We start from the raw sequence: 27,979 nt of genomic DNA, 5'->3' as shown, positions 1-27,979 counted from the left end.
TGCATGTATGATTCATGTAACTGCGTCAATAGTGAGGATTGCATGTGTGCAGCTATATCATCCTATGTTCGTGCATGTGCTGCTAAAGGTGTTCTGATCAATGGTTGGAGAGACATTGCCTGTGGTGAGGTGCTACTTTGAGTATTCGATAAATATCTTTAATCAGAGAATGAGGGCCCCAAGGTTTTCTTTGGAGTATCATGGTTTGATTCAAAGAGTAATTGTATTAACAGCAAAATTGGAAGGTCTGTTTCAAATGAAGGTTAAAAATAACAAAATTTAGCACTCCATTTCTTTAATTACCATTTTTCTATAACCTTTTATAAGCAAAAAAGTACTTTTCAAGGCAATTTACTTTTATGCACTTTTAGTGTCCCTTAAAATTGTGGCCATAAAGGGGTAAATTGGTAGCTCATCCTCCTGGGAGTCAAATAGAATACATACTCAGATCAAATTGCATGTTCGCTTGTAGCTGCTAGTTTTGTGGTTTGGCCTTATAGGTATGTTTGCACATTTGTGCCTGTTATGTATTTCCTCTTGTTAAAATGGTAGATTCTAGAAAAGGAAAGAGTACTGATGGCAGTTTGCAACTGTTTTAATTTACTAAAAACAAACAGGTCTACCCTCGGAGTAGAAATTTTGTTTACCTTTCTAAAAATATGGAATTCTCACAATAAAAGCAAATTTGTCTCACTTTGTGAAGGTACATATTCCAAGGATTGTCCAAGCGATATGGAGTACTTCTATAATGTGAGCAGTTGTGGGACCACCTGCCGTTCTCTCAGTGGCCAGGACCATACCTGTCTGGTGACTCACACACCATTGGATGGTTGCAGCTGTGCTAGAGGCACCTACCTCACCGATGAGGGCAAGTGTGTTAGCCCCTCCAGCTGCCCCTGTTACAGCAACAATAAGGTTGTGGCCCCCATGAATGTCATCATCGAGGACGGGGTTACATGGTATAAACATTCCCTGACTGGGTCACCTGTGCACAACACTTTATCCTATTATAACATATTTGACTCAACTCACTTCTAGCAGTCATCTATTAATAAAATTATCACATGCATATTAATAAACATTTATCCAATAAGATGTTTCATCTTTGTTAGAATATATGACTTTAAGTCCTACTTTATTTTACTTTATCACAGCACTTGCAATTACGGCAAGCTGCACTGCACTGGACGGCAGGACGTTCCTAGTGAGCATTAAATCCAAATTTTCTTATATAGTTGTATGTAAATGGATTTTGCTTCAACACTATTTATGCATTGTATGTTCTTTTTTTTATTAGCTTGCAAATATCCTATGGTGTACTTCAACTGTTCAAATGCTGAACTTGGAGAGAGAGGGGTAGAGTGCCAGAAAAGCTGCAAGACACAGGACTTTGACCAGTGTCTAAATCAACAGACAAAGGTAGACAAATGTGTGTGAAGAATAGGTGGAGGTGTGGATGGATGAATAGATCATCTTGTGAATAGATGGATCACAACTGATTGTAATATGACACACTCATGCCAGAAAAAGTATTAAAGCTTTTGAAGCTATATGTCTCCATTCACATAAATGGTGTCCAAGACAAAACTGGTGCTTCAAATCCTTGTTCATTTTTTTTTTTTAAATCATTAAATTATTTTTGAATTAGGTATTGCACGCAGGGCATGCTTATTCTTTATGGTTGGTTACATGAAATAAAATATGAGGGACATTTAAATAAAAGCTGAAAATATTGTTCCAGAATAACTGCTGTGGTTTTGAGCATTGACTGGCCAACTGTAGTGTTAACTGATGTCAATAAAGAAGGCTCCAGATTATGTGAATTAATTGCTAGATATGAGAAATAAACTGAGCCATTGATAAATATTATTACGGACTGGGATAATTGTCAGTCCCTGTACATGACTGTAAAATCTTCTTTCCCTCTATGGTGTGGGCCACAGTTGAGGTCAGGCTGTAAATCAGGGTGTGTGTGTCCAAATGGTCTGCTGGCTGATGGACAAGGAGGGTGTCAGAAAGAAGAGGATTGTCCATGTTTTTACAATGGAATCTCCTATAAACCGAAAGAAACCGTTAAATCTGACTGCAACACTTGGTGAGCAAGTTAATGTGGTGACACTGACAGGTTGCTGTTAATGCTGATCTTAAATGGTCAACATATTGGAAGTTATGTTAAATCTAAGCAAATGTAATTCTACATGCCTATGTTAACTGCTAATGCATTTGTTTATTGATTATGAACTCAACTCTGTTTCTTTGATGACATTTTGCATAAGCTTAACTACAAATTGTGGTATGTAATTTCAGCACTTGCAAAAACCGGAAATGGGACTGCACAGATAATGTGTGTTTTGGCACTTGCTCTATCTATGGTGATGGCCACTTTAAGAGTTTTGATGGTAGGAGATACTCTTTCAGTGGAGACTGTGAATACATGTTGGTGCAGGTAATGTTTTTGCTTATTATCTTGTTCTTGAATTTTTTCACTGACAAGCTACACAATCTTAAAAATTATTATGCTTCATGGTATAACTTTGTCATGCAATCAAATACATTCAAATTAAATGCCACAAATCAGCTTAACATATTTAAAGGATTTTGCTGAATAAATTATTTTCCAGTTAAGCTTAACATAAAAGGCACGTGTTAGCTGGCCATATCAACTCAGACCTTCCTGTTCAAAGAAATTAATGACATTAATTATTTATTGTGTATAGACTGAGGTGACCAAATTTCCTCAGTGAAATGGAATGTGTGGCCATTTTTAAAAAATCAGTGAATAAAGACTTATTCACTCTAAAGTTTATTTTATTAATTTGTAGGTATTTGTGAGACTTAAGTGATCAATTTATCCAGTGAATGTTCCACATAGACTTAATTTTACTACTAGTATTCATTCATAACTTGTAGGTATATATGCATATACTGTTGCTGAAGTTGAAGAAATTGTTGCTGAACATGTCAAAAAATGTCATATGTCCTAAATAACTGCTTGATTAATACTGGGTCACATGATAAACACAAAATTAAACTGAACAAAATAAAATATTAGTTAAGCAACTTGTGTTATGCTACACATGGGGGAATTTTGGAATTTGCTAAGAATATTATTATTACTGCTCAATTCAGAGCAATTTGACATAGAAATTCCCTTGGCTATGAAATTAAGCTATGACTGTGACTTTCACATACCTGAAACTGAAAGCTTCCTTGATAACGTGTAAAATGCAGTCTGCTTTAACTTATTCATTTCATCAAGTCAGCCATATCAACTATCCTATTTGACAGTCTTTCATCTTGGCAGGATTACTGTGGCAGCAGCCTTAATGGTTCATTTCGCGTCATCACAGAGAATGTCCCCTGTGGCACCACTGGGACCACCTGTTCCAAATCTATTAAAGTTTATCTAGGGGTAAGGAGCTCATACAATAGCTTTCTAGAATGGTAGAAGTCAATTCTACAATATTATTATCAACTGCAATATAGGTGCAACATGAATTCTTTCAAAATTGGAAAATGAACTCTCATTACTGAAAACCTGCTGAATCCCTAATAACCTCTTACCTTATTTAAACTTTGTCTTTCTTGTCACTGTTATTTTTTACTTTTCATTCCCATTTATATTTACAGAACCAAGAGTTGCATCTGTCAGAAGAGGATATTAAAGTTACACATCATCAAAATGTTTCAGAAATCCCTTACCATATCCACACTGTGGGGATATACATGGTCATTGAGGCGAAAAATGGTCTAGCTCTTTTCTGGGACAAGAAGACAAGTGTAATGATCAAACTCAGTCCCTCTTTTAAGGTAATCAGAAAGTTATATATAGTTGTTTGTGGATGTATTTATTGTTGTTTTCTGTTTGCTCATTTATAGGTTTTTAAATTATTATTAATTAAATGCCTTTTTGTTTCCATATACCGACTTGCACTTGCATTCTGCCTCACATCATCACACATACAATATCTTTTCTTAATGCCAAATGCTACATTTCATGCTACATCTCATGTCTATGCAATGTTTGTTTATTCTTTTTAAAATGTATTCATTCTCCTATTCATTCTTCACAGTTACTTATTTATTCTGTTAATCAGAGAATAATTACTCAGTCATTCATTCAGTCACATTTACTCACACTTTCCATACCACCTTTTCCCCATGACAGGGAAAAGTATGTGGCCTGTGTGGTAACTTTGATGGGAATGGGAAAAATGACTTTGTGACTCGAAGTGGGGAAGAAGTGGTAGAACAGCTCGAGTTTGGAAACAGCTGGAGAATTTCCCCGACATGCCCCAAAGCCAACAGTGTCAACAGCTCCTGCGATATGAGACCACACCGACAGGCTTGGGCCATCAAACAGTGCAGCATTATCAAGAGTGACATCTTTGAGAATTGTCACTCCTTTGTGAGTAACCAATAATATGTTGAGAGAGAGAGAGAGAGTAAGAGAAATTGTGACTGTAAGGTTTAACATCACTCCTTAGTTCCAACCATGAAAGTTCCCTACATTTTGTGTTTTCCCTGTTCTGCCAAGCCAAATTAATTTAATTAATAAAGAGTTTAATAAACGTTTGAGAGTTTGAATCAAGTGAGTTAGAGAAGATAAATTAAATCAGTATGTAGTGCAATGGTCCTTTAACACTGGCAGCACAGAGGGAGCGAGTGAAGTTCAGGAGCATCTTTATTCTCCATAACGAACTCATATGCAAGCTACAAAACAAAGCACTGAATACACAGCAATAAAACTCAAATGTTGTCAAATGACGAAGGGTGCAGAAGAAGGCACACATAAGCCATATGGCTTGAAGTGCAGAAGGCTAGACAATATGCAGCACTGATGGCAGGGCTTAAATAGTGAGAACAAAAAAGCTCGCAATGGTAATAGGTGTGGACAATTATCACTATAGTGAGTGAATGGGACTGTGGCAGGTGTGATTATAGCTAGCAATATTTCAGTGCCATATTAGAGCTATAACAATGCCTAGCTCTCTGTCTACCATGCCTTTCACTGTTTTATAGTGTATATGATGGATTAAACAGACATAAAAGTAACCTATTCTCAGGTCATGAAAATACAAACTACAAATTCTCTGAAAATACGATTTGTATTACAAAAATACTACAAAAATCATATAACATGTAGTTGAGCATAAACACAAGTGTAGACCACTGACTATATTGAGTTGCTCTGCTTTCAATTTTTGCATACAGGTGGACCATACTCAATATTATGATACGTGTGTGCAAGACACATGTGCATGTGACACTGGTGGTGACTGTGAGTGTTTCTGTACTGCAGTGGCAGCCTATGCGGCTGCATGCAGTGAACAGGGAGTCTGTGTACTGTGGAGAAGCCCAACTATTTGCCGTGAGTCAAAATGCAAAAACCAATACCTTAATCAGTGCACACTTTTAATAAATTTAGATGTGATACGTAGAAATTGACATGTGATAAGTATTTTTAACTGACACTGAAAATGAAATAAGTGTAATGAGATGCTAACAGCAATAGAACTTTATGTAAGGCTAAAGTTCTGCTAATGCAGTTTTTGAACTTGACAAGCCATAAACTGACTTAATCTTTTCCTACAGCTTTGTTTTGTGACTACTATAATTCACGTGAAGGCTGTGAGTGGCACTATAAGCCTTGTGGACAATCCTGCATGAAGACTTGTGAGAACCCCTCAGGAGTCTGCTTCAATAAAATTCCTCCACTAGAGGGTAAGGCTTTCTTGGCTAATACTTGCAGGTTGCTGTCCATACCTCATTTATACTTTTTTCCTCCGTAAAGTTATTATAACTTTATTATAAGCTATTATATATGTCCCATTAACAGCAAACTTCAAAGGAGTTTCTGCATATTGAGAACAACTGCACTAATAAACAAAAGTGCAAGAAGCAGAATTTTAACTGTCTTGCCTACTTGAGTGTTTTAAGGGATTCATTATCTTTTGTCTGAACGCTAATTGACTGCTCTGACAATAAATAGCATTGACAATACTATAAACATGTAGACACTGATGTGTCATAAGAGTTACATTTCCACAGAGGCTAATAGCTTATTATGATGCTTTAACAACAGATTCTTGAAAACGTGTGTTACAAACATTTCAATTATGTAGCAGCCTTTTTCTTTTTCACTTTTATCAAAGCTCTGCTCACTTATTAGAGTACTGATATGTAGTTTAGCTAAACACTGAGCTAGTAATCTAAACTCTGAGCTAGTAATCTCATTCATTAACACTATGACTGTTTTTTTGTAGGATGCTTTCCCCAGTGCCCCTCAGACAGGCCATACCTGGAGGAGACAACAATGAAGTGTGTTGAAAGAGATCAGTGTGGCTGCTACGTGGATAACACTCACTATAAAGTGGGAGATATTGTTGCTTCAGAGGAAAATTGCTATTCATGGTATATTACAACATCACATTTCTGCTTCTTTGTAGCTGTCTTGTTAAAACTGAGACTTAGATTCAAAACAGTTGGAAGCATCAAACAAAATGTCCCCATGCCCTTAAGGATAAGCAAGCTAGCGCAAATGTTTAAAAACAATCGTGTGTAAAACAGTGTATGGTATTATTTTTGGCATTTAAAAAAATTTGTCATTTTTTAGCAAATGTATCTCAAGCGGTCTTTCGTGTTTCTACAATGAAGAAGGTAAGCAAATTATATGAAACTGTAACAATTTTTTTACCTTTATATAGAAATTACTTGCTAGTATGATCTCACTTATTTGTTTTATCACTGTCAACATCCTCTTGATTTAGCTTGCAAGTGCATGTACGATGGAAAAGAATACCCAATAAGAAGTAAACTGTATTACACACATGATGGAGATGGTACATGTATTGATGCTACATGTGGGCTCAATGGAACAATTGTGAGGAACATGTTTAAGTGTATCACTACTACAACAACTACAACCACAACATTTACATTCACTACAACTGGTAAGTACAGCATTTGCTTTTGCAGCAAGAATTCATTATGAAAAGGGATGTTTATTAATTATTATTAAAATATACTGGATTAAAAAATTGTTGTTGTTGGCAGGGATATTTACAAAAATGTAAAAGTAGCCTAAACCTTTATTTTTTCATTTAGTTCTCAGGGACCCTTCACTTTCCAAATCACTTTCATTCTGTTAAATCTCTAAACACACCTCAGCCAAAGGGCTTTACAAAGCTGATTGCCTGTTGTATGTTAGGAACACAAAAAGTACACTGACTACAGGTTCCAAAGGACTACATAAAAATCTGTGACCTGAAATACAATTTCAAAAGTAAATGCCTTTAGACCTGTTACTGTTGGATGAATACATATTTAATTATAGCTGATTTAAGCTAATGTGACAGAAATTCATCCTAAGCATCAAATAGCATCAAATGTTTGGGAACATTTTAAATTAGTAGTTGATTTTAAAAATGCTTTGTGCAAAACATATGATAAGAAATTGTCACATATTGGTTCAATTACAGCTAAATATGGTTCTACAACAGAAAGCCCAGGGCCAGAAACTACTGGTACCACAATGCCAGAAATGACCACAACTACAACCACAATTGTATCTTCAAAAACTCCTCTATCAAGCACAGGCATCACAGAGAGTACAACAGAAAAACCAAGCACAACAGTAACACAGGTGGGATCTACAACAGAAACCTCAGGGACGGAATCTACTGGTACTACAGCACCAGAGATTACCACAGCTACAACCACAATAGTGCCTTCACCAATTCCAATATCAAGTCCAAGCACCACAGAGAGCACAACAATACAACCAAGCACAGCAGTAACACATATGGGTTCTACAACAGAAACCTCAGGGACAGAATCTACTGGTACTACAGCACCAGAGAGTCCCACAACTACAACCACAATTGTATCTAAAACAACTCCTCTATCAAGCACAGGCATCACAGAGAGCACAACAGTACAACCAAGCACAACAGTAACACATCTGGGTTCTACAACAGAAAGCCCAGGGCCAGAAACTACTGGTACCACACTGCCAGAGATTCCAACAACTACAACCATGATTGTGTCTTCAACAATTCCACTAACTACAACACAACCAGCCATAGGAACAACACAACAACCTAGTGGCTCTACAGCACAGCCAACACTAACAACAGAAACGCAACCATCCAGACCAACAACAGAACAGACAACCTTTATAACTACAGAAAGTTCAACACTGATAAGCACTATAGTCTCTCCAAAAACCTCAACGAAAATATCACCACCAACATCAGAGACTCCTTCTACAACACCACTGGCTACTTCAAGCACAAAAGAGACTACTGCAACAACGTTTATAACTGCATCTTCAAAATCTCCCTCAACAACCACAAGTATCATAGAGATATCAACTATAACACCTCCTAGCTGTATGAAGTGCACGTGGTCAGAGTGGTTAGACTCAAGCTATCCTGATTCTTCTCCAACCGGAGGTGAAATTGAATCTATTGCTGCAATGTGGAGCTCAAGAAAAATTCCCTGTCAGGAACCAATGAACATTCAATGTAGGGCCAAGGAATATGAAGACATAGATTTAAGGGAATTAGGTCAAATAGTTATATGTAATGCCTCTATTGGTCTGATTTGTGAAAATTCAAATCAGACAGGAATAGCATGTTTTAATTATGAGATCCGGGTAATGTGCTGTAACAACAAAGTTAACAAAGAATGTACAACACCATCACCAACAACTACTACTACACTAGAAACTTCAACATCAGAGCCTTCTATTACAACTCCTGTATCAAGCACAGGCATCACAGAGAGCACAACCGAAAAACAAAGCACAGTAGTTACACATGTGGGTTCTACAACAGAAACCTCAGGGACAGAATCTACTGGTACTACAGTACCAGAGATTCCCACAACTACCACCACAATTGTATCTTCAAAAACTCCTGTATCAAGCACAGGCATCACAGAGAGCACAACCGAAAAACAAAGCACAGTAGTTACACATGTGGGTTCTACAACAGAAACCTCAGGGACAGAATCTACTGGTACTACAGTACCAGAGATTCCCACAACTACCACCACAATTGTATCTTCAAAAACTCCTGTATCAAGCACAGGCATCACAGAGAGCACAACAGAAAAACCAAGCACAACAGTAACACATCTGGGTTCTACAACAGAAACCTCAGGGACAGAATCTACTGGTACTACAGCACCAGAGATTCCCACAACTACAACCACAATTGTATCTTCAACAACTCCTGTATCAAGCACAGGCATCACAGAGAGCACAACCGAAAAAACAAGCACAACAGTAACACAGGTGGGATCTACTACAGAAACCTCAGGGACAGAATCTACTGGTACTACAGCACCAGAGATTCCCACAACTACAACCACAATTGTATCTTCAACAACTCCTGTATCAAGCACAGGCATCACAGAGAGCACAACCGAAAAACAAAGCACAGTAGTTACACATGTGGGTTCTACAACAGAAACCTCAGGGACAGAATCTACTGGTACTACAGTACCAGAGATTCCCACAACTACCACCACAATTGTATCTTCAAAAACTCCTGTATCAAGCACAGGCATCACAGAGAGCACAACCGAAAAACAAAGCACAGTAGTTACACATGTGGGTTCTACAACAGAAACCTCAGGGACAGAATCTACTGGTACTACAGCACCAGAGATTGCCACAACTACAACCACAATTGTATCTTCAACAACTCCTGTATCAAGCACAGGCATCACAGAGAGCACAACCGAAAAACCAAGCACAGTAGTTACACATGTGGGTTCTACAACAGAAACCTCAGGGACAGAATCTACTGGTACTACAGTACCAGAGATTCCCACAACTACCACCACAATTGTATCTTCAAAAACTCCTGTATCAAGCACAGGCATCACAGAGAGCACAACAGAAAAACCAAGCACAACAGTAACACATCTGGGTTCTACAACAGAAACCTCAGGGACAGAATCTACTGGTACTACAGCACCAGAGATTCCCACAACTACAACCACAATTGTATCTTCAAAAACTCCTGTATCAAGCACAGGCATCACAGAGAGCACAACCGAAAAAACAAGCACAACAGTAACACAGGTGGGATCTACTACAGAAACCTCAGGGACAGAATCTACTGGTACTACAGCACCAGAGATTCCCACAACTACAACCACAATTGTATCTTCAACAACTCCTGTATCAAGCACAGGCATCACAGAGAGCACAACCGAAAAACAAAGCACAGTAGTGACACATGTGGGTTCTACAACAGAAACCTCAGGGACAGAATCTACTGGTACTACAGTACCAGAGATTCCCACAACTACCACCACAATTGTATCTTCAACAACTCCTGTATCAAGCACAGGCATCACAGAGAGCACAACCGAAAAACAAAGCACAGTAGTTACACATGTGGGTTCTACAACAGAAACCTCAGGGACAGAATCTACTGGTACTACAGCACCAGAGATTGCCACAACTACAACCACAATTGTATCTTCAACAACTCCTGTATCAAGCACAGGCATCACAGAGAGCACAACCGAAAAACCAAGCACAGTAGTTACACATGTGGGTTCTACAACAGAAACCTCAGGGACAGAATCTACTGGTACTACAGTACCAGAGATTCCCACAACTACCACCACAATTGTATCTTCAAAAACTCCTGTATCAAGCACAGGCATCACAGAGAGCACAACCGAAAAACAAAGCACAGTAGTTACACATGTGGGTTCTACAACAGAAACCTCAGGGACAGAATCTACTGGTACTACAGTACCAGAGATTCCCACAACTACCACCACAATTGTATCTTCAAAAACTCCTGTATCAAGCACAGGCATCACAGAGAGCACAACAGAAAAACCAAGCACAACAGTAACACATCTGGGTTCTACAACAGAAACCTCAGGGACAGAATCTACTGGTACTACAGCACCAGAGATTCCCACAACTACAACCACAATTGTATCTTCAACAACTCCTGTATCAAGCACAGGCATCACAGAGAGCACAACCGAAAAAACAAGCACAACAGTAACACAGGTGGGATCTACTACAGAAACCTCAGGGACAGAATCTACTGGTACTACAGCACCAGAGATTCCCACAACTACAACCACAATTGTATCTTCAACAACTCCTGTATCAAGCACAGGCATCACAGAGAGCACAACCGAAAAACAAAGCACAGTAGTTACACATGTGGGTTCTACAACAGAAACCTCAGGGACAGAATCTACTGGTACTACAGTACCAGAGATTCCCACAACTACCACCACAATTGTATCTTCAAAAACTCCTGTATCAAGCACAGGCATCACAGAGAGCACAACCGAAAAACAAAGCACAGTAGTTACACATGTGGGTTCTACAACAGAAACCTCAGGGACAGAATCTACTGGTACTACAGCACCAGAGATTGCCACAACTACAACCACAATTGTATCTTCAACAACTCCTGTATCAAGCACAGGCATCACAGAGAGCACAACCGAAAAACCAAGCACAGTAGTTACACATGTGGGTTCTACAACAGAAACCTCAGGGACAGAATCTACTGGTACTACAGTACCAGAGATTCCCACAACTACCACCACAATTGTATCTTCAAAAACTCCTGTATCAAGCACAGGCATCACAGAGAGCACAACAGAAAAACCAAGCACAACAGTAACACATCTGGGTTCTACAACAGAAACCTCAGGGACAGAATCTACTGGTACTACAGCACCAGAGATTCCCACAACTACAACCACAATTGTATCTTCAAAAACTCCTGTATCAAGCACAGGCATCACAGAGAGCACGACCGAAAAACAAAGCACAGTAGTGACACATGTGGGTTCTACAACAGAAACCTCAGGGACAGAATCTACTGGTACTACAGTACCAGAGATTCCCACAACTACCACCACAATTGTATCTTCAACAACTCCTGTATCAAGCACAGGCATCACAGAGAGCACAACCGAAAAACAAAGCACAGTAGTTACACATGTGGGTTCTACAACAGAAACCTCAGGGACAGAATCTACTGGTACTACAGCACCAGAGATTGCCACAACTACAACCACAATTGTATCTTCAACAACTCCTGTATCAAGCACAGGCATCACAGAGAGCACAACCGAAAAACCAAGCACAGTAGTTACACATGTGGGTTCTACAACAGAAACCTCAGGGACAGAATCTACTGGTACTACAGTACCAGAGATTCCCACAACTACCACCACAATTGTATCTTCAAAAACTCCTGTATCAAGCACAGGCATCACAGAGAGCACAACCGAAAAACAAAGCACAGTAGTTACACATGTGGGTTCTACAACAGAAACCTCAGGGACAGAATCTACTGGTACTACAGTACCAGAGATTCCCACAACTACCACCACAATTGTATCTTCAAAAACTCCTGTATCAAGCACAGGCATCACAGAGAGCACAACAGAAAAACCAAGCACAACAGTAACACATCTGGGTTCTACAACAGAAACCTCAGGGACAGAATCTACTGGTACTACAGCACCAGAGATTCCCACAACTACAACCACAATTGTATCTTCAACAACTCCTGTATCAAGCACAGGCATCACAGAGAGCACAACCGAAAAAACAAGCACAACAGTAACACAGGTGGGATCTACTACAGAAACCTCAGGGACAGAATCTACTGGTACTACAGCACCAGAGATTCCCACAACTACAACCACAATTGTATCTTCAACAACTCCTGTATCAAGCACAGGCATCACAGAGAGCACAACCGAAAAACAAAGCACAGTAGTTACACATGTGGGTTCTACAACAGAAACCTCAGGGACAGAATCTACTGGTACTACAGTACCAGAGATTCCCACAACTACCACCACAATTGTATCTTCAAAAACTCCTGTATCAAGCACAGGCATCACAGAGAGCACAACCGAAAAACAAAGCACAGTAGTTACACATGTGGGTTCTACAACAGAAACCTCAGGGACAGAATCTACTGGTACTACAGCACCAGAGATTGCCACAACTACAACCACAATTGTATCTTCAACAACTCCTGTATCAAGCACAGGCATCACAGAGAGCACAACCGAAAAACCAAGCACAGTAGTTACACATGTGGGTTCTACAACAGAAACCTCAGGGACAGAATCTACTGGTACTACAGTACCAGAGATTCCCACAACTACCACCACAATTGTATCTTCAAAAACTCCTGTATCAAGCACAGGCATCACAGAGAGCACAACAGAAAAACCAAGCACAACAGTAACACATCTGGGTTCTACAACAGAAACCTCAGGGACAGAATCTACTGGTACTACAGCACCAGAGATTCCCACAACTACAACCACAATTGTATCTTCAAAAACTCCTGTATCAAGCACAGGCATCACAGAGAGCACAACCGAAAAAACAAGCACAACAGTAACACAGGTGGGATCTACTACAGAAACCTCAGGGACAGAATCTACTGGTACTACAGCACCAGAGATTCCCACAACTACAACCACAATTGTATCTTCAACAACTCCTGTATCAAGCACAGGCATCACAGAGAGCACAACCGAAAAACAAAGCACAGTAGTTACACATGTGGGTTCTACAACAGAAACCTCAGGGACAGAATCTACTGGTACTACAGCACCAGAGATTGCCACAACTACAACCACAATTGTATCTTCAACAACTCCTGTATCAAGCACAGGCATCACAGAGAGCACAACCGAAAAACCAAGCACAGTAGTTACACATGTGGGTTCTACAACAGAAACCTCAGGGACAGAATCTACTGGTACTACATTACCAGAGATTCCCACAACTACCACCACAATTGTATCTTCAAAAACTCCTGTATCAAGCACAGGCATCACAGAGAGCACAACAGAAAAACCAAGCACAACAGTAACACATCTGGGTTCTACAACAGAAACCTCAGGGACAGAATCTACTGGTACTACAGCACCAGAGATTCCCACAACTGCAACCACAATTGTATCTTTAAAAACTCCTGTATCAAGCACAGGCATCACAGAGAGCACAACCGAAAAAACAAGCACAACAGTAACACAGGTGGGGTCTACTACAGAAACCTCAGGGACAGAATCTACTGGTACTACAGCACCAGAGATTGCCACAACTACAACCACAATTGTATCTTCAACAACTCCTGTATCAAGCACAGGCATCACAGAGAGCACAACCGAAAAACCAAGCACAGTAGTTACACATGTGGGTTCTACAACAGAAACCTCAGGGACAGAATCTACTGGTACTACAGTACCAGAGATTCCCACAACTACCACCACAATTGTATCTTCAAAAACTCCTGTATCAAGCACAGGCATCACAGAGAGCACAACAGAAAAACCAAGCACAACAGTAACACATCTGGGTTCTACAACAGAAACCTCAGGGACAGAATCTACTGGTACTACAGCACCAGAGAGTCCCACAACTACAACCACAATTGTATCTAAAACAACTCCTCTATCAAGCACAGGCATCACAGAGAGCACAACAGTACAACCAAGCACAACAGTAACACATCTGGGTTCTACAACAGAAAGCCCAGGGCCAGAAACTACTGGTACCACACTGCCAGAGATTCCAACAACTACAACCATGATTGTGTCTTCAACAATTCCACTAACTACAACACAACCAGCCATAGGAACAACACAACCTAGTGGCTCTACAGCACAGCCAACACTAACAACAGAAACGCAACCATCCAGACCAACAACAGAACAGACAACCTTTATAACTACAGAAAGTTCAACACTGATAAGCACTATAGTCTCTCCAAAAACCTCAACGAAAATATCACCACCAACATCAGAGACTCCTTCTACAACACCACTGGCTACTTCAAGCACAAAAGAGACTACTGCAACAACGTTTATAACTGCATCTTCAAAATCTCCCTCAACAACCACAAGTATCATAGAGATATCAACTATAACACCTCCTAGCTGTATGAAGTGCACGTGGTCAGAGTGGTTAGACTCAAGCTATCCTGATTCTTCTCCAACCGGAGGTGAAATTGAATCTATTGCTGCAATGTGGAGCTTAAGAAAAATTCCCTGTCAGGAACCAATGAACATTCAATGTAGGGCCAAGGAATATGAAGACATAGATTTAAGGGAATTAGGTCAAATAGTTATATGTAATGCCTCTATTGGTCTGATTTGTGAAAATTCAAATCAGACAGGAATAGCATGTTTTAATTATGAGATCCGGGTAATGTGCTGTAACAACAAAGTTAACAAAGAATGTACAACACCATCACCAACAACTACTACTACACTAGAAACTTCAACATCAGAGCCTTCTATTACAACTCCTGTATCAAGCACAGGCATCACAGAGAGCACAACCGAAAAACAAAGCACAGTAGTTACACATGTGGGTTCTACAACAGAAACCTCAGGGACAGAATCTACTGGTACTACAGTACCAGAGATTCCCACAACTACCACCACAATTGTATCTTCAAAAACTCCTGTATCAAGCACAGGCATCACAGAGAGCACAACCGAAAAACAAAGCACAGTAGTTACACATGTGGGTTCTACAACAGAAACCTCAGGGACAGAATCTACTGGTACTACAGTACCAGAGATTCCCACAACTACCACCACAATTGTATCTTCAAAAACTCCTGTATCAAGCACAGGCATCACAGAGAGCACAACAGAAAAACCAAGCACAACAGTAACACATCTGGGTTCTACAACAGAAACCTCAGGGACAGAATCTACTGGTACTACAGCACCAGAGATTCCCACAACTACAACCACAATTGTATCTTCAACAACTCCTGTATCAAGCACAGGCATCACAGAGAGCACAACCGAAAAAACAAGCACAACAGTAACACAGGTGGGATCTACTACAGAAACCTCAGGGACAGAATCTACTGGTACTACAGCACCAGAGATTCCCACAACTACAACCACAATTGTATCTTCAACAACTCCTGTATCAAGCACAGGCATCACAGAGAGCACAACCGAAAAACAAAGCACAGTAGTTACACATGTGGGTTCTACAACAGAAACCTCAGGGACAGAATCTACTGGTACTACAGTACCAGAGATTCCCACAACTACCACCACAATTGTATCTTCAAAAACTCCTGTATCAAGCACAGGCATCACAGAGAGCACAACCGAAAAACAAAGCACAGTAGTTACACATGTGGGTTCTACAACAGAAACCTCAGGGACAGAATCTACTGGTACTACAGCACCAGAGATTGCCACAACTACAACCACAATTGTATCTTCAACAACTCCTGTATCAAGCACAGGCATCACAGAGAGCACAACCGAAAAACCAAGCACAGTAGTTACACATGTGGGTTCTACAACAGAAACCTCAGGGACAGAATCTACTGGTACTACAGCACCAGAGATTGCCACAACTACAACCACAATTGTATCTTCAACAACTCCTGTATCAAGCACAGGCATCACAGAGAGCACAACGGAAAAACAAAGCACAGTAGTTACACATGTGGGTTCTACAACAGAAACCTCAGGGACAAAATCTACTGGTACTACAGCACCAGAGATTCCCACAACTACAACCACAATTGTATCTTCAAAAACTCCTGTATCAAGCACAGGCATCACAGAGAGCACGACCGAAAAACAAAGCACAGTAGTTACACATGTGGGTTCTACAACAGAAACCTCAGGAACAGAATCTACTGGTACTACAGCACCAGAGATTCCCACAACTACAACCACAATTGTATCTTCAACAACTCCTGTATCAAGCACAGGCATCACAGAGAGCACAACAGAAAAACCAAGCACAACAGTAACATATGTGGGTTCTACAAAAGAAACCTCAGGGACAGAATCTACTGGTACTAAAGCACCAGAGATTGCCACAACTACAACCACAATTGTAACTTCAGCAACTCCAATATCAAGCACAGGCATCACAGAGAGCACAACAGAAAAACCAAGCACAACAGTGGGTTCTACAACAGAAACCTCAGGGACAGAAACTTCTGGTACCACAATACCAGAAATGTCCACAACTACAACCACGATAGTGTCTTCAACAATTCCTGTTTCAACAAAGCAACTAGCCATAACAACAGAACAAATGGCTACTACAAGCACATCAGCTGTAATTCCCACCACAGAGCTAACTAAAACAACAATGTTCACTTCCACACACTCTACCAGTAAACAAACAACATTCAATGTAATCACCGGTCCACCTGTTACTGAAACAAAACATACAGGATCCCAAGTGGTTATCACAACTACAGTAAGTTGTGTCTGCATGTACCTGAATAATGCTTTCCCCCCAGGCAAGTACTCCTTAAGTTTCAAATAACTGTAAATAATACTGCCAGTAAACTGCAAAGCTTGTCGTGCTATGTATGGTAACAATCTCCACTAATTTAAAATTAAGTGTTTATTTTTTACATTTATGTATTTGCAATTTTGTCCAGGAATAAGCATGCTTTCTAGGTAAAAATAAATGTAGGACTTCTATATCTATGATTATAAATCAGACAATAAATTATAATAGTTTAACGACAGAATTGGAGCAGTTAGCAGTTTGAGCAATTGCATCTGATAATTGTATACCTTTTGGCAAAGAAAAGTACCAACATACAGATTTTATGTCAGTCAACGCTGCTTTACTGTAAGGATCATTTAATCTTTTATTTGGCTGCTTTACAAAACCAAAATGAACATTTCCTTTATCAGAATTTCTCCATTTCTTTCTTGTCGATTGAAAATGAATGCATAGATTCTCTAACAAATGATCAGTTTCCTCTGATATACAATAAAATCATGAAAGCAGCTAGTATTTACAGTGTTTTACAATTTCTTAGTCCTGTTTTCTTTTTTTTTTGACTTGAGAAATTAAAAAAAAAAAACTCTTCGTTCAGACTGCTGTTGAAATAGTGAATTATATTTCCATTAATTACTTGGCAATAATTTCCATTTACATATATGATTAGTTCTTGAATGATCTGTACATTTCACTCGTAACATGCAGTTATTAAGCATATAGAAACTTGACTTCATTGCTTTTTTTTAGGGAGAGATTAATTATCCAATTTTTACCACTTCCATATCTAGGGTCTTTCATGTATAATGAATCTGATGGAACAGGATGGTGTTTCACTTCTTATTGTGATTCACTGTGTAATGTTGACAAGAAGCCACAGCCGTGTGCTGCAACTACTACCCCACCTACTATATCACATTCTAGTACTACTGCCCTGCCTACTACAATATATTCCAGTATTACTACCCCACCTACTACAACACAGTCCAGTGTTACTACGCCTACACCTAATCCAGGCTGCAAATACCTTATTCCACCAAGAAAGGTAATTTGAATACATTTCACATTTATATTTATGGCATTTAGCTGACACTTTTATCCAAAGCGACTTAGAATTATGGCTGAGTAAAACTTGAGCAATTGAGGGTTAAGGGTCTTGCTCAGGGGCCCAACAGTGGCAACTTGGCAGTGGTGGGGCTTCAACCAGTAACCTTCCAATTACAAGTGAAGTACCTTAACCACTGAGCTAAAACTACCCTACATTTTGATAATTTCAGTAAATTTGATATACACTTGTATCTAAAATTTATGCTTTATATTTCAGTTAGAACTGAACCTGCCCTGGCAAAATAAAACTAAAAAAAAAAAAAAAAAAAAAAAAAATATATATATATATATATATATATATATATATATATATATATATATATATATATATATATATATATATATATATGCAATAAATGCACCAGTTAAGAAGTGAAAAAGAATATTTTCAAGATGTTTGTATACATTGCTCTTTCATCAGGTAGCTCATCATACATGAAGGTTATTTATTCATTTATTGCAGTTGTAGAGTTTTCCAAGCTTGTCTTAATGTGTTTTTACATAAAAATGATCTAAAAACCTTTATAGAATTATGGGTCATAATCAAACGTGAAAAAAAATTACTATTGTTCCTGTGATTTAAAACAGTGTTTAAAGTGGAATAAGGTTGTTAACTGTATTCTTCTACAGAAAACCTAGACTGAAATAAATGTGTATTTACATAAAAATGAGGCACAGGTGCTGATACAGACTGGGCTGAAGATAACAATATTTATTTATTTCTTTATCATCAATAACAGGATGGAGAAACTTGGACTGAAGATTGTGTGGTTAAAACATGCACAAATGGTTCCTTTTTGGGTCATCCTGTGTGTGCCAATCCAAATCCCCCTCTACCAAATTGTCAGAACGGCTTTCCTCCAGTGAAAGTCAAGGATTCAGACTGTTGCTTCCATTATGAATGTGAATGTGAGTTTGGGCTTTAATCAGTCCTTATTTCTCTCTCACTAAGCATTAATTGGGTAATATATATTTTAATCTGTAATTTCAAAACCTATGAATGAATTTAAACATTCTTTAAATATGAATATTTTTAAAAGCGCACTTAGATTGAATGATAACTCTGTTCTGTTTCAAATGGCAGGTAAATGCATGGGATGGGGCGATCCACATTATGTGTCATTTGATGGGCAGTATTATGTTTTCCAAGGAAACTGCACATACGTCTTGGTCCAGGAAATCATAAAGAAACACAATTTCAGTGTCCACATTAAGAACTACTATTGTGACATTCCCAATGGCTTGGCCTGTCCTGAGAGTTTGATTATATACTATCAATCATATAAAATAAATCTGACACAGACAAGAAACCCAACTAAGAATAAAGTGAGTGAGTGAGTTTTGTTACAAACCCAGTATGGGGCTAAGAATGCAGGCTGATCAATTGGATTTTCTTTATTTATCAAAGCAGGCTAATCAAACCTATACCCAAAAACATATACTGTCCATAAATGGAAGAAATTATGGAGCAAAAGAAATCAGAATTTTTTTTAAATGACTCACAAAGGAGTATTTTACTATTTTTCTGGTTCTGGGAAATGCATAATTAGTTACTGATGAGAACAAATCTAAACTTTTCCATGAAAACAAAGAAAAAAACAGAAATCCAGGACTTTACACTTTACAACAATGTATAACAAATTGACTCACAACATTTAACAAAAAGACTCACAATTGTGGATTTGTATATACACCATATAAAGAATTTATATAGTTTATTTTAAAAAATATTCAATTAAGGACTGCTCTGTAGTCATTGCTAAAGAAGACCAAGGGAGTCTGACATTGATGTACACAGTGTGCACAGTATAGAAGACATGTTACTGTGTTACTGCTGTGCCCTGGCTATGCTTGACCCAAATTCTGAGCTTACTAATATGGAACATGATTCTCATCCTTATTGTAAAGCAACTGAGCAAATGTAATTTTACATATCCAGGTTTGAGTTATTATAGGTGTAAACCAAATATTCTACTGTCACTATGTATATGAAGACATTTATTTGTTTATTCATTCAGGCTGTTAGCCATTTGGCCATTGTTTTTGTTATAAATTTAAGCTATGTGATATAAAGATATTTTTATTTGTAATAGGTATTCATCAATGATGTGCAGAAGATTCCAACTATCTCTAATAAGGACTTTATTATCACCACTACTGGGATTACGATGACTGTGGATATCCCTGCTATACAAGCTCAGATTATTTTCAGAGGAATGAATTTTGAGATCAACCTGCCATTTTCCTTATTCCACAACAACACTGAGGGACAATGTGGTACGTCCATAATTATGATAAAAGCTTAGCCAAGCTACTCTAATACTCTAGTAATGCGGCTGGTAACGGTAATGAATGTAGTACTGTATATTGGTATATTATATTATTATTGTATATTATACTACTTTAGTCCACGTCTTTTGATTTAGTCATTTTAAAAGTTGTACATGCAAAAATGCCAAAAGAAATAAACACCATATTTATTTATTTATATTTATTTATTTATTTATTTATTTATGTATTTTACTGAACAATCTTGAAAGGTGTTTGTGACAACAACAAACTCAATGACTGCAGTCTACCTACTGGACAAACGCAATCATGTGAGACAACTGCAGGTTCTTGGGAAGTGAAGGGCAAAACCCCTTGCCTTCCCCCACCATCTCCCCCCACCCCTCCAAAACCCTGCAAAACTACAACACAATCAGGCATCTGCAATATCATCTATAGCAAGTAAGACCATTGATGAAAAAGAGGGTTTGGCTTTGAACCCCTCCTGAAATATTATATGACAGTTCCAAATGGATATATATCCATTGCAGCCGATACGTGTGTGTAAAGTAAAAGTGTTTGGTGTAAATGTAGTAAATGCAGCACAGTGATGTTTATAAAAAGTCAAAGCTCCAGATGACAAATGAATGTGCCCATTAGTTTGTTTACTCACATTTTATTAGCTAACAGCTGCTTTGGTGATAAACATAGCTTGCTAATAAGGACCATGTATTTTTCTGATTCAAGTCAAAAGCTATAGCCAATTAGTTATGGACGTTCAGTCACATAAATGTAAAAACAATCAGTAACTTCAAACAAAGAAGTAAAAAAACAGTATTATATTTCATTTGGCTTCTAAATTGTCATCTGGTTTTTAATGTGATCAGATTGGGTCACTCTGTCTTTATTTATGCTACACCTGCTTCTACTAGTGTCTAGTACTCCATTTGCATTTGTCTGTTTAATTTTACATGGAGATTTCATTTAGTATTTTTCCTCATTCCCATGAAATTAACTTGTGGCTAAGACACTGGGTAGGGCGCACATAATAATTATGCACATAATAATAATGCAGTATTCAGACAGATTCTGCTTAGTCCAGATTAATGTCCTGACAGTCTAAAACCATAATTACAATATGTCTGCATATTAAATGTACAAATTATACTGCGTATTAAATGTTTAGCAATATTTGATATTAGTTTGGTTAGATCAGTTTCACCATAGTTCCATATCTCCATTTTCTGCTCATTTTAAGGGTGTTTGAAGAGTGCCGTAAAGTCCTTCCTGCAGACTATGTATATAAGGCATGTCAGTTTGACACGTGTCACATAGGGGAGGCGGCAGGCTGCTCCAGCTTAGAGACCTATGCTGGAATGTGTGCTGACCATTCTGTATGTGTGGACTGGAGGAACTCAACTAACGGACTGTGTCGTAAGGAACAAAAAATAACATTGCCATTAAATATTGGATTGCATTTAATATATGGATGGTCATTTTCATCAAGTTCTGATTTCTTTTTATAGCACACAACTGCCCTGAACATAAAATCCACATGCCCTGTGGACCGAAAGTTGAAAAAACCTGCAATTCAATGTAATGATTACACTTATCAGATAATTACACTACAGTATTATTTTGGTCTTTGCCCTATACTGTCAATAAGTGCCCCATATTTCTGTGTGATGAATTCAGGTACAATGAAAAGTTTGTGACATGTGAGTCTGAGTTTTGTAATGATGACTTCAGAGAAGGATGCTACTGCCGTGAAGGCACAATCCTCTTTAACACTGATAAAGACCAGTGCACAAACTTCTGTGGTAAGTACATACTGACTGTGAACATAACTGATTTATTATGCAAAATATAATCTGATCTCATGTTGTCAGCTTTTTGTCAAGACTCTTCAGTCTAGCCAAATGTAATTGTTTCTGTTTCTTAGGTTGTGTAGATTCTGATGGTCAGCCCAGACAGGTAAGTCAGCCATATGATTTGTAATATCTGGTAGTGTCACAGTACTTATCTGACACTAGGGACTACCAGACTTCTTCAGTTAGGTCTGTACAGTTTACCTGCCTGGCATATTTGTAGAACTTTTTAGGATATTTTAGAAATTTCCATAAGCTTTCACAGTACATGAGCCCTTTTGGATTGTGTTTATGAAACTTTAACACAGTGTAAAATATACTAGAACTATACAAAAAGAGACAGCTTTTAGAAATACAGCATGTATAGGGGTGTGACATACTGTGTGTGACATCATGAAACAGAAGCAAGGTACGAATGAAGAACTGAAAAGGGATTATATTCGTTAAGAATAAACAGAAATTTAAAAAAAGCAAGTCTTAGAAGCAGGCTTGAAAATCCTCTAGCCTGCTGACTATGGACTATCTATTCAAAGCACCGAACTCAGGCACCTGTGGGGATTAAATAGAGTGAGGTAAATGAGGGACAGGTGTAAGTGATTATTCAGTAAACAGGTGATTGGGGCCAGGGATATGAATGTGTGCTGCGATTGGTGGATGTGTTCAATGAGGGCTAGCTGGGTACGAACTACTGTATTTTTACAGTATGTACATCACCATTTTATCTACACAGCATTTTATACCCTCTTACCATGTATTTTTCCTGCAGCCTGGAGATGAATGGAACATGAATTGTGAGAAATGCACATGCTCAATGGAGACCTTTAGTCCAGTCTGTCACCCTGTTACCTGTCCACCCTTGGCGCACTGTGAGAAACCTGGCTATGAGATCCAGACAAAAAATTGCTGTCAGAGCTGTGGTGAGTGATTGTAGACCCTCTTTGATTTGTAGACATGCAAATAGTGTTGGCATTTTTCATATAATACATTAACAATTGAAGTTATTGTTCCACATATACAAGACTTGAATTTGAAATCTGTACCCTTTTCACTTTCAGTGTTAGCTATGAATGCTATGCATCTAGTGGTATAAAAATGTTAAGACAAATGGAAGAGTTAAATATTACAAAATATAGTTAAATTATACAAAAAATAATTTTTTTTGTGATGTCTGTAAACTTTTAACTATAACTGGTAAACTGTAAATACAGTTTAGCCCTTATTCAGCACACATGGGTGGCACAATTCCACAATGATTCCCTTAGTTCATGCAGTTTAGCATGATTTTTATATTTGATGGATAGAAGCAACATCTGAGTTAAATACTCCTATTAAGAAACTACTAACTGCTATGATCTTACAGATCTTAAATGATCATTGTATGAACTACATGCCCATATAGATGGTGTATTTTTGTTTGGATTTTTTGTTTTTCTTAGTTTTTGTTTTGTTTACACAAATGTGTTATATTTGCATTGTATCCATTTAATTCCTTTTGTAAATTATTGCATGTTAATTCATGATACAAAAAAAACCAAACTATAAACTGTACTTTTTGCTTTTAAACTTATAGCATTTAGCTGAGGTATTTATTCAAGGCAACTTATAATTATGACTGAATACAACTTATTCAGTTAAGGACCATGCTTAGGGGCCCAACACCCCAACATAGCAGTGGTGGTGCTTGAACTGGCAATTTCCCAATTATTAGTCAAACACCTTAAACACTGAGTAACTATGCCCTGTTCAGGCAAACCATGGGATGAATATAAATAATTTTGCTATCAATGATTTTTGCAGCATTTGTGCACAAGTAATAGCAACATTGCTGTTTGTTTATTCAGAACCCAAGCCTGTCTGTATAGTGAGTGGTGCAGAATACCAGGTGAGATTTGTTTTTTGTTATCATTTTGATTTTCTGTGTGTTTTTTTATCATGTACTCAAATTTGGGACTGTATTAGTGCAAGAGATTATATGCAAGAGATCAAATCAGGATGTAATGAGAAACAATTTGGTCTGAACTGTATGCAAAATGTGTGTGTGCATGTATAAGTGAAAAACCTCAAAGGGAGGGAGAATATGACAATATGTCTGTAAATTTTGAAATGTAGTGTTATATTCCAATTTGCCTTTGGGTGTATATAAAAATAACAAACAAACCCCCTCAAACAACCTATTTCATAAACACAGTGTAACTTACCACCACTAAAATTGAAGACAAATATGAAGGTTTCCTCAGTCCCTATTACAAAAGCAATTGCAAACCCAGCTCAACAAAAATGGCACAAAATACAAAATATTTATAAAGAAAACCAAGCAAGTAAACCAGATGGGGCTAAAGGCAATATCAAAGTTGGAATAATAACAAACACAAAGTACTTAAATACTCAATCTCTAGAAAGCATGACAAACCAACATGACAAAAAACAAAACACAAGTAAGCAGTGCTACTGGTACAGCACTGGTACAGTGCTCTTTTATACTGCTAAAGCCCAATGCACAAGGTTCTGTGGTAAGTATTGTGAACCATAAATGATTTATAATACAAAAATATCAATCTTTGAACAAGAAATGCACAAGTTCTGAGCTTTTCTCAATATTCCTTTTGTCAAGGAGGTGAGTGTAAAGCTATAAATGACATCCTCAAATAGCCCCAGATGATATCATCACACACACATGCACACACATACACACACCCCTTTCCAGATTAGAGGTACAGACATGTAAAGAAAGTAACACTGAATTAAATGATGCTTTATATCCAAAAGATGCTTTGATTAAATGATACTTTATATCCATTTTACAGCCTGGAGATTCAATTCCAGGAGACCTCTGTCAGACTTGCCACTGTGGTACCAGCATAGACTCCAACACCAGACTACATAATGTAGAATGTTCTCCTGTGACCTGCAACACAACCTGTCCTCAGGTAATGACCTTAACATGGCTGTAAGTGATGTTTATGGCTCTTGTTAACTGCTGACAGATTTAGCCACTAAATCTACCAATTCCCTTCAACCATGTACGCTCCAGCCATCCATCTTTCCAAAAGCCCATTTACCTCATTCACCCTTCTGTGACTGCTCAAGCATGCAAGAAGTTGTTAACTGGCAGGGAGAACTGCCTCAATATGTAAAGGTTTTCCTATATGTTAATTCAACTGGACTGTGTTGGAAGTTTTAGTTGCTGATTACAGAGCACAGGACAATCACAAAGATTTTGTTCCTCTCAGAGCATCTGTTTTATTGATGGCTGACAGGATATAGACAGTTTTGATAATGTGTTCTTACCTTAAATACTTTAAATAAGCTTTATCTTAAATGAAAATTATTTACCTGTTCTTACCTGTGAACTTACCTGTTCACAGACTTGGTAAGATTTCTAACATATCTACTCACATTTCTCAGTTTTTCTTTCTGAACAGCTGTAGCATATTTATGTATATTACACTTAAATAGCCTATTGTGCAATAACTGAACACTATAATGAAATTGTTGTTTTTATGTAGGGCCATTCATATAATGCTGTCCCAGGGAAATGCTGTGGAGAATGTATACCACAATACTGTGTTTACACAGGGCCAGAGAACACTGTAAAAACAATTGAGGTACTGTCAGAAATTCAAAAGGAATTATCCTATACAATTCTTGACATTCATTTCACCTTGGTCATTTTTGTTTGTGTTTCAAATTGTCTGTTTTTCCATCAGGTTGGACAGAGCTGGACCCCTCCAAATGAAACTTGTGGGACCTATAACTGCACTAAAGTTAATCACATGTTTGTGTTGGTGAAAATCCTTCCTGCTTGTCTGGAGTTTAAGGAAGAAGAATGCATCCCTGTGAGTATATATCCTGCGCTTACAATCACTTTTATGTACTATGCAAAAATGGTGATTTTCTCAAGGGCCCTTTAAGAAATGTAATGTTAATGCATACCAATCATGAGATACAACAATGGTAATAATAATAATAATAATAATAATAATAGTATACCATTATTTTGTCAAGGGTACTGAAACGACCACAGCAGATGGATGCTGCAGAACTTGTAAGATGATGAACATTTATCTCTTACCAATTATTAATTATTATTTCTTAACTGAAATGGTCAAAATGGTACTATTAACCTTAATCTTTCTTAACATTTTCTACTTGGTGTACAATGTGTATTTAGTACTATAGTTACCTAACTGAGTAAAAGAAATTTGTCTCAGTCATTATATTTGGCAAAAACAATAAAATATATGCTGAAAATGGTAAATTAATTATCGATAAGAGATATTTTAACTATTTAATAACTTTTTTGTCCAGTATTTTTAAAACCTTTTTTTCCCAGTAATAAATCTTTTTATCCAATATCACCATTCAAGGCTATATTGCATACAGATTACTCTAAACTAGTCTAACTAATAATAAGATTAGTCTAAATAATATTAGTCTTATATATAAACTTGTTCTCTAATATTTATTTGATTGCCCATGGATGATTGCACGTATGTTTCCTTATTCAGGTGAACAGAAGAAGTGCCATGTTCTGACAAGCACCATGCATTTGAAGGCCAAAAACTGCATCTCTGTTGACCCTGTGAAGATAGCCACCTGCTCTGGTGCCTGTGACACCAGCTCAATGTGAGTGTCCTTCTTTCCAGATACACACACATGCACGGACTCATACACAAACACACAAACAAAAATTTTAAAAGTTAAGGGAGAGGTAAAGATTGTAAAAGTAGAGGAAGTTTGAATGGGGAGAATTAACACCTACTCTCACCAACTTGACACTACTGCCTTGCTATATTTTCTTCATATATCACAAACACACACACATGCGCACACAGACACATACAGAAAATATGCTAAATGTTTAACATTCCATCCCTCTCTCCACTCCTCTGATGGCCATGTCTCTTATGCCTGTGCAGATACTCAATGGAAGCAAACAGCTATATGCATAAATGCTCATGCTGTCAGGAGCTGCGTACTAGCCAGAAGAAGGTGCAGATGAGCTGTCCTGGGCAATCTCAAATCACATACACCTATACTTTTGTTGAAGAGTGCGGCTGTAATGTCACAGACTGCAAAGACAGCCAGTGATTAAAAACGTCAGCTAATTCAGCTAATTTCTGTTAGTTCTCAATGATTACATCTGATAATGAAATATTGACATGGCTAAAACCATGATGCAGTGAATGTACTATACTGCAATAATAAAAAAATTATTGATTACTATGTTGTATGAACATAAGGCATAATCTTTTGGGGGTACAGGGTTCTACTACATTTCTGTCATCTAGCAAAGGTGCTGAGGATAAAAGCTCTTTAATCTCCTGCATGGATTATGGTTACATTTGTTTATATTTTAATGCTATATTCTTTTTAATGATTAATAAAATGAATCAATTAGCAACAATAA

At 37.8% G+C, this 27,979-nt stretch overlaps 1 protein-coding gene across 1 annotated transcript; it reads left to right on the top strand.

Moving 5' to 3' along the window:
* The first annotated feature begins 11 nt into the window (after window positions 1-11).
* On the top strand, window positions 12-27,979 carry LOC113592069 (uncharacterized). The gene is made up of 32 exons (XM_081713844.1): window positions 12-124; window positions 704-959; window positions 1,155-1,204; window positions 1,298-1,419; window positions 1,944-2,095; window positions 2,308-2,446; window positions 3,305-3,412; window positions 3,631-3,810; window positions 4,169-4,408; window positions 5,215-5,371; window positions 5,596-5,724; window positions 6,267-6,414; window positions 6,617-6,660; window positions 6,771-6,953; window positions 7,482-17,333; window positions 18,118-18,371; window positions 19,174-19,342; window positions 19,518-19,759; window positions 20,527-20,710; window positions 20,974-21,163; window positions 21,960-22,135; window positions 22,228-22,297; window positions 22,397-22,521; window positions 22,644-22,675; window positions 23,336-23,486; window positions 24,411-24,451; window positions 25,374-25,496; window positions 26,076-26,174; window positions 26,277-26,405; window positions 26,575-26,614; window positions 27,078-27,195; window positions 27,489-27,979. Exons 1-32 carry the CDS (start codon window positions 43-45, stop codon window positions 27,658-27,660), a joined length of 14,157 nt encoding a protein of 4,718 aa, XP_081569970.1. The 5' UTR covers window positions 12-42; the 3' UTR covers window positions 27,661-27,979.

The sequence above is a fragment of the Electrophorus electricus genome, chromosome 4 (genome assembly GCF_041902795.1).
Source record: "Electrophorus electricus isolate QZ-2024a chromosome 4, ASM4190279v1, whole genome shotgun sequence".
NCBI lineage: Eukaryota > Metazoa > Chordata > Actinopteri > Gymnotiformes > Gymnotidae > Electrophorus > Electrophorus electricus.
Note: the sequence above shows the minus strand (reverse complement) of the source record. Positions and strands in the feature narration are given on the sequence as shown.

What these genes read in the sequence shown, in the direction of transcription:
- LOC113592069 (XM_081713844.1), top strand. Translation starts at nt 43, where the DNA reads ATGTGTGCAGCTATATCATCCTATGTTCGTGCATGTGCTGCTAAAGGT. An exon ending in CTTCCATTATGAATGTGAAT is followed by an intron (nt 19,343 to 19,517) that starts GTGAGTTTGGGC and finishes TTCAAATGGCAG; the next exon opens with GTAAATGCATGGGATGGGGC. An exon ending in TGAGTGGTGCAGAATACCAG is followed by an intron (nt 24,452 to 25,373) that starts GTGAGATTTGTT and finishes TCCATTTTACAG; the next exon opens with CCTGGAGATTCAATTCCAGG.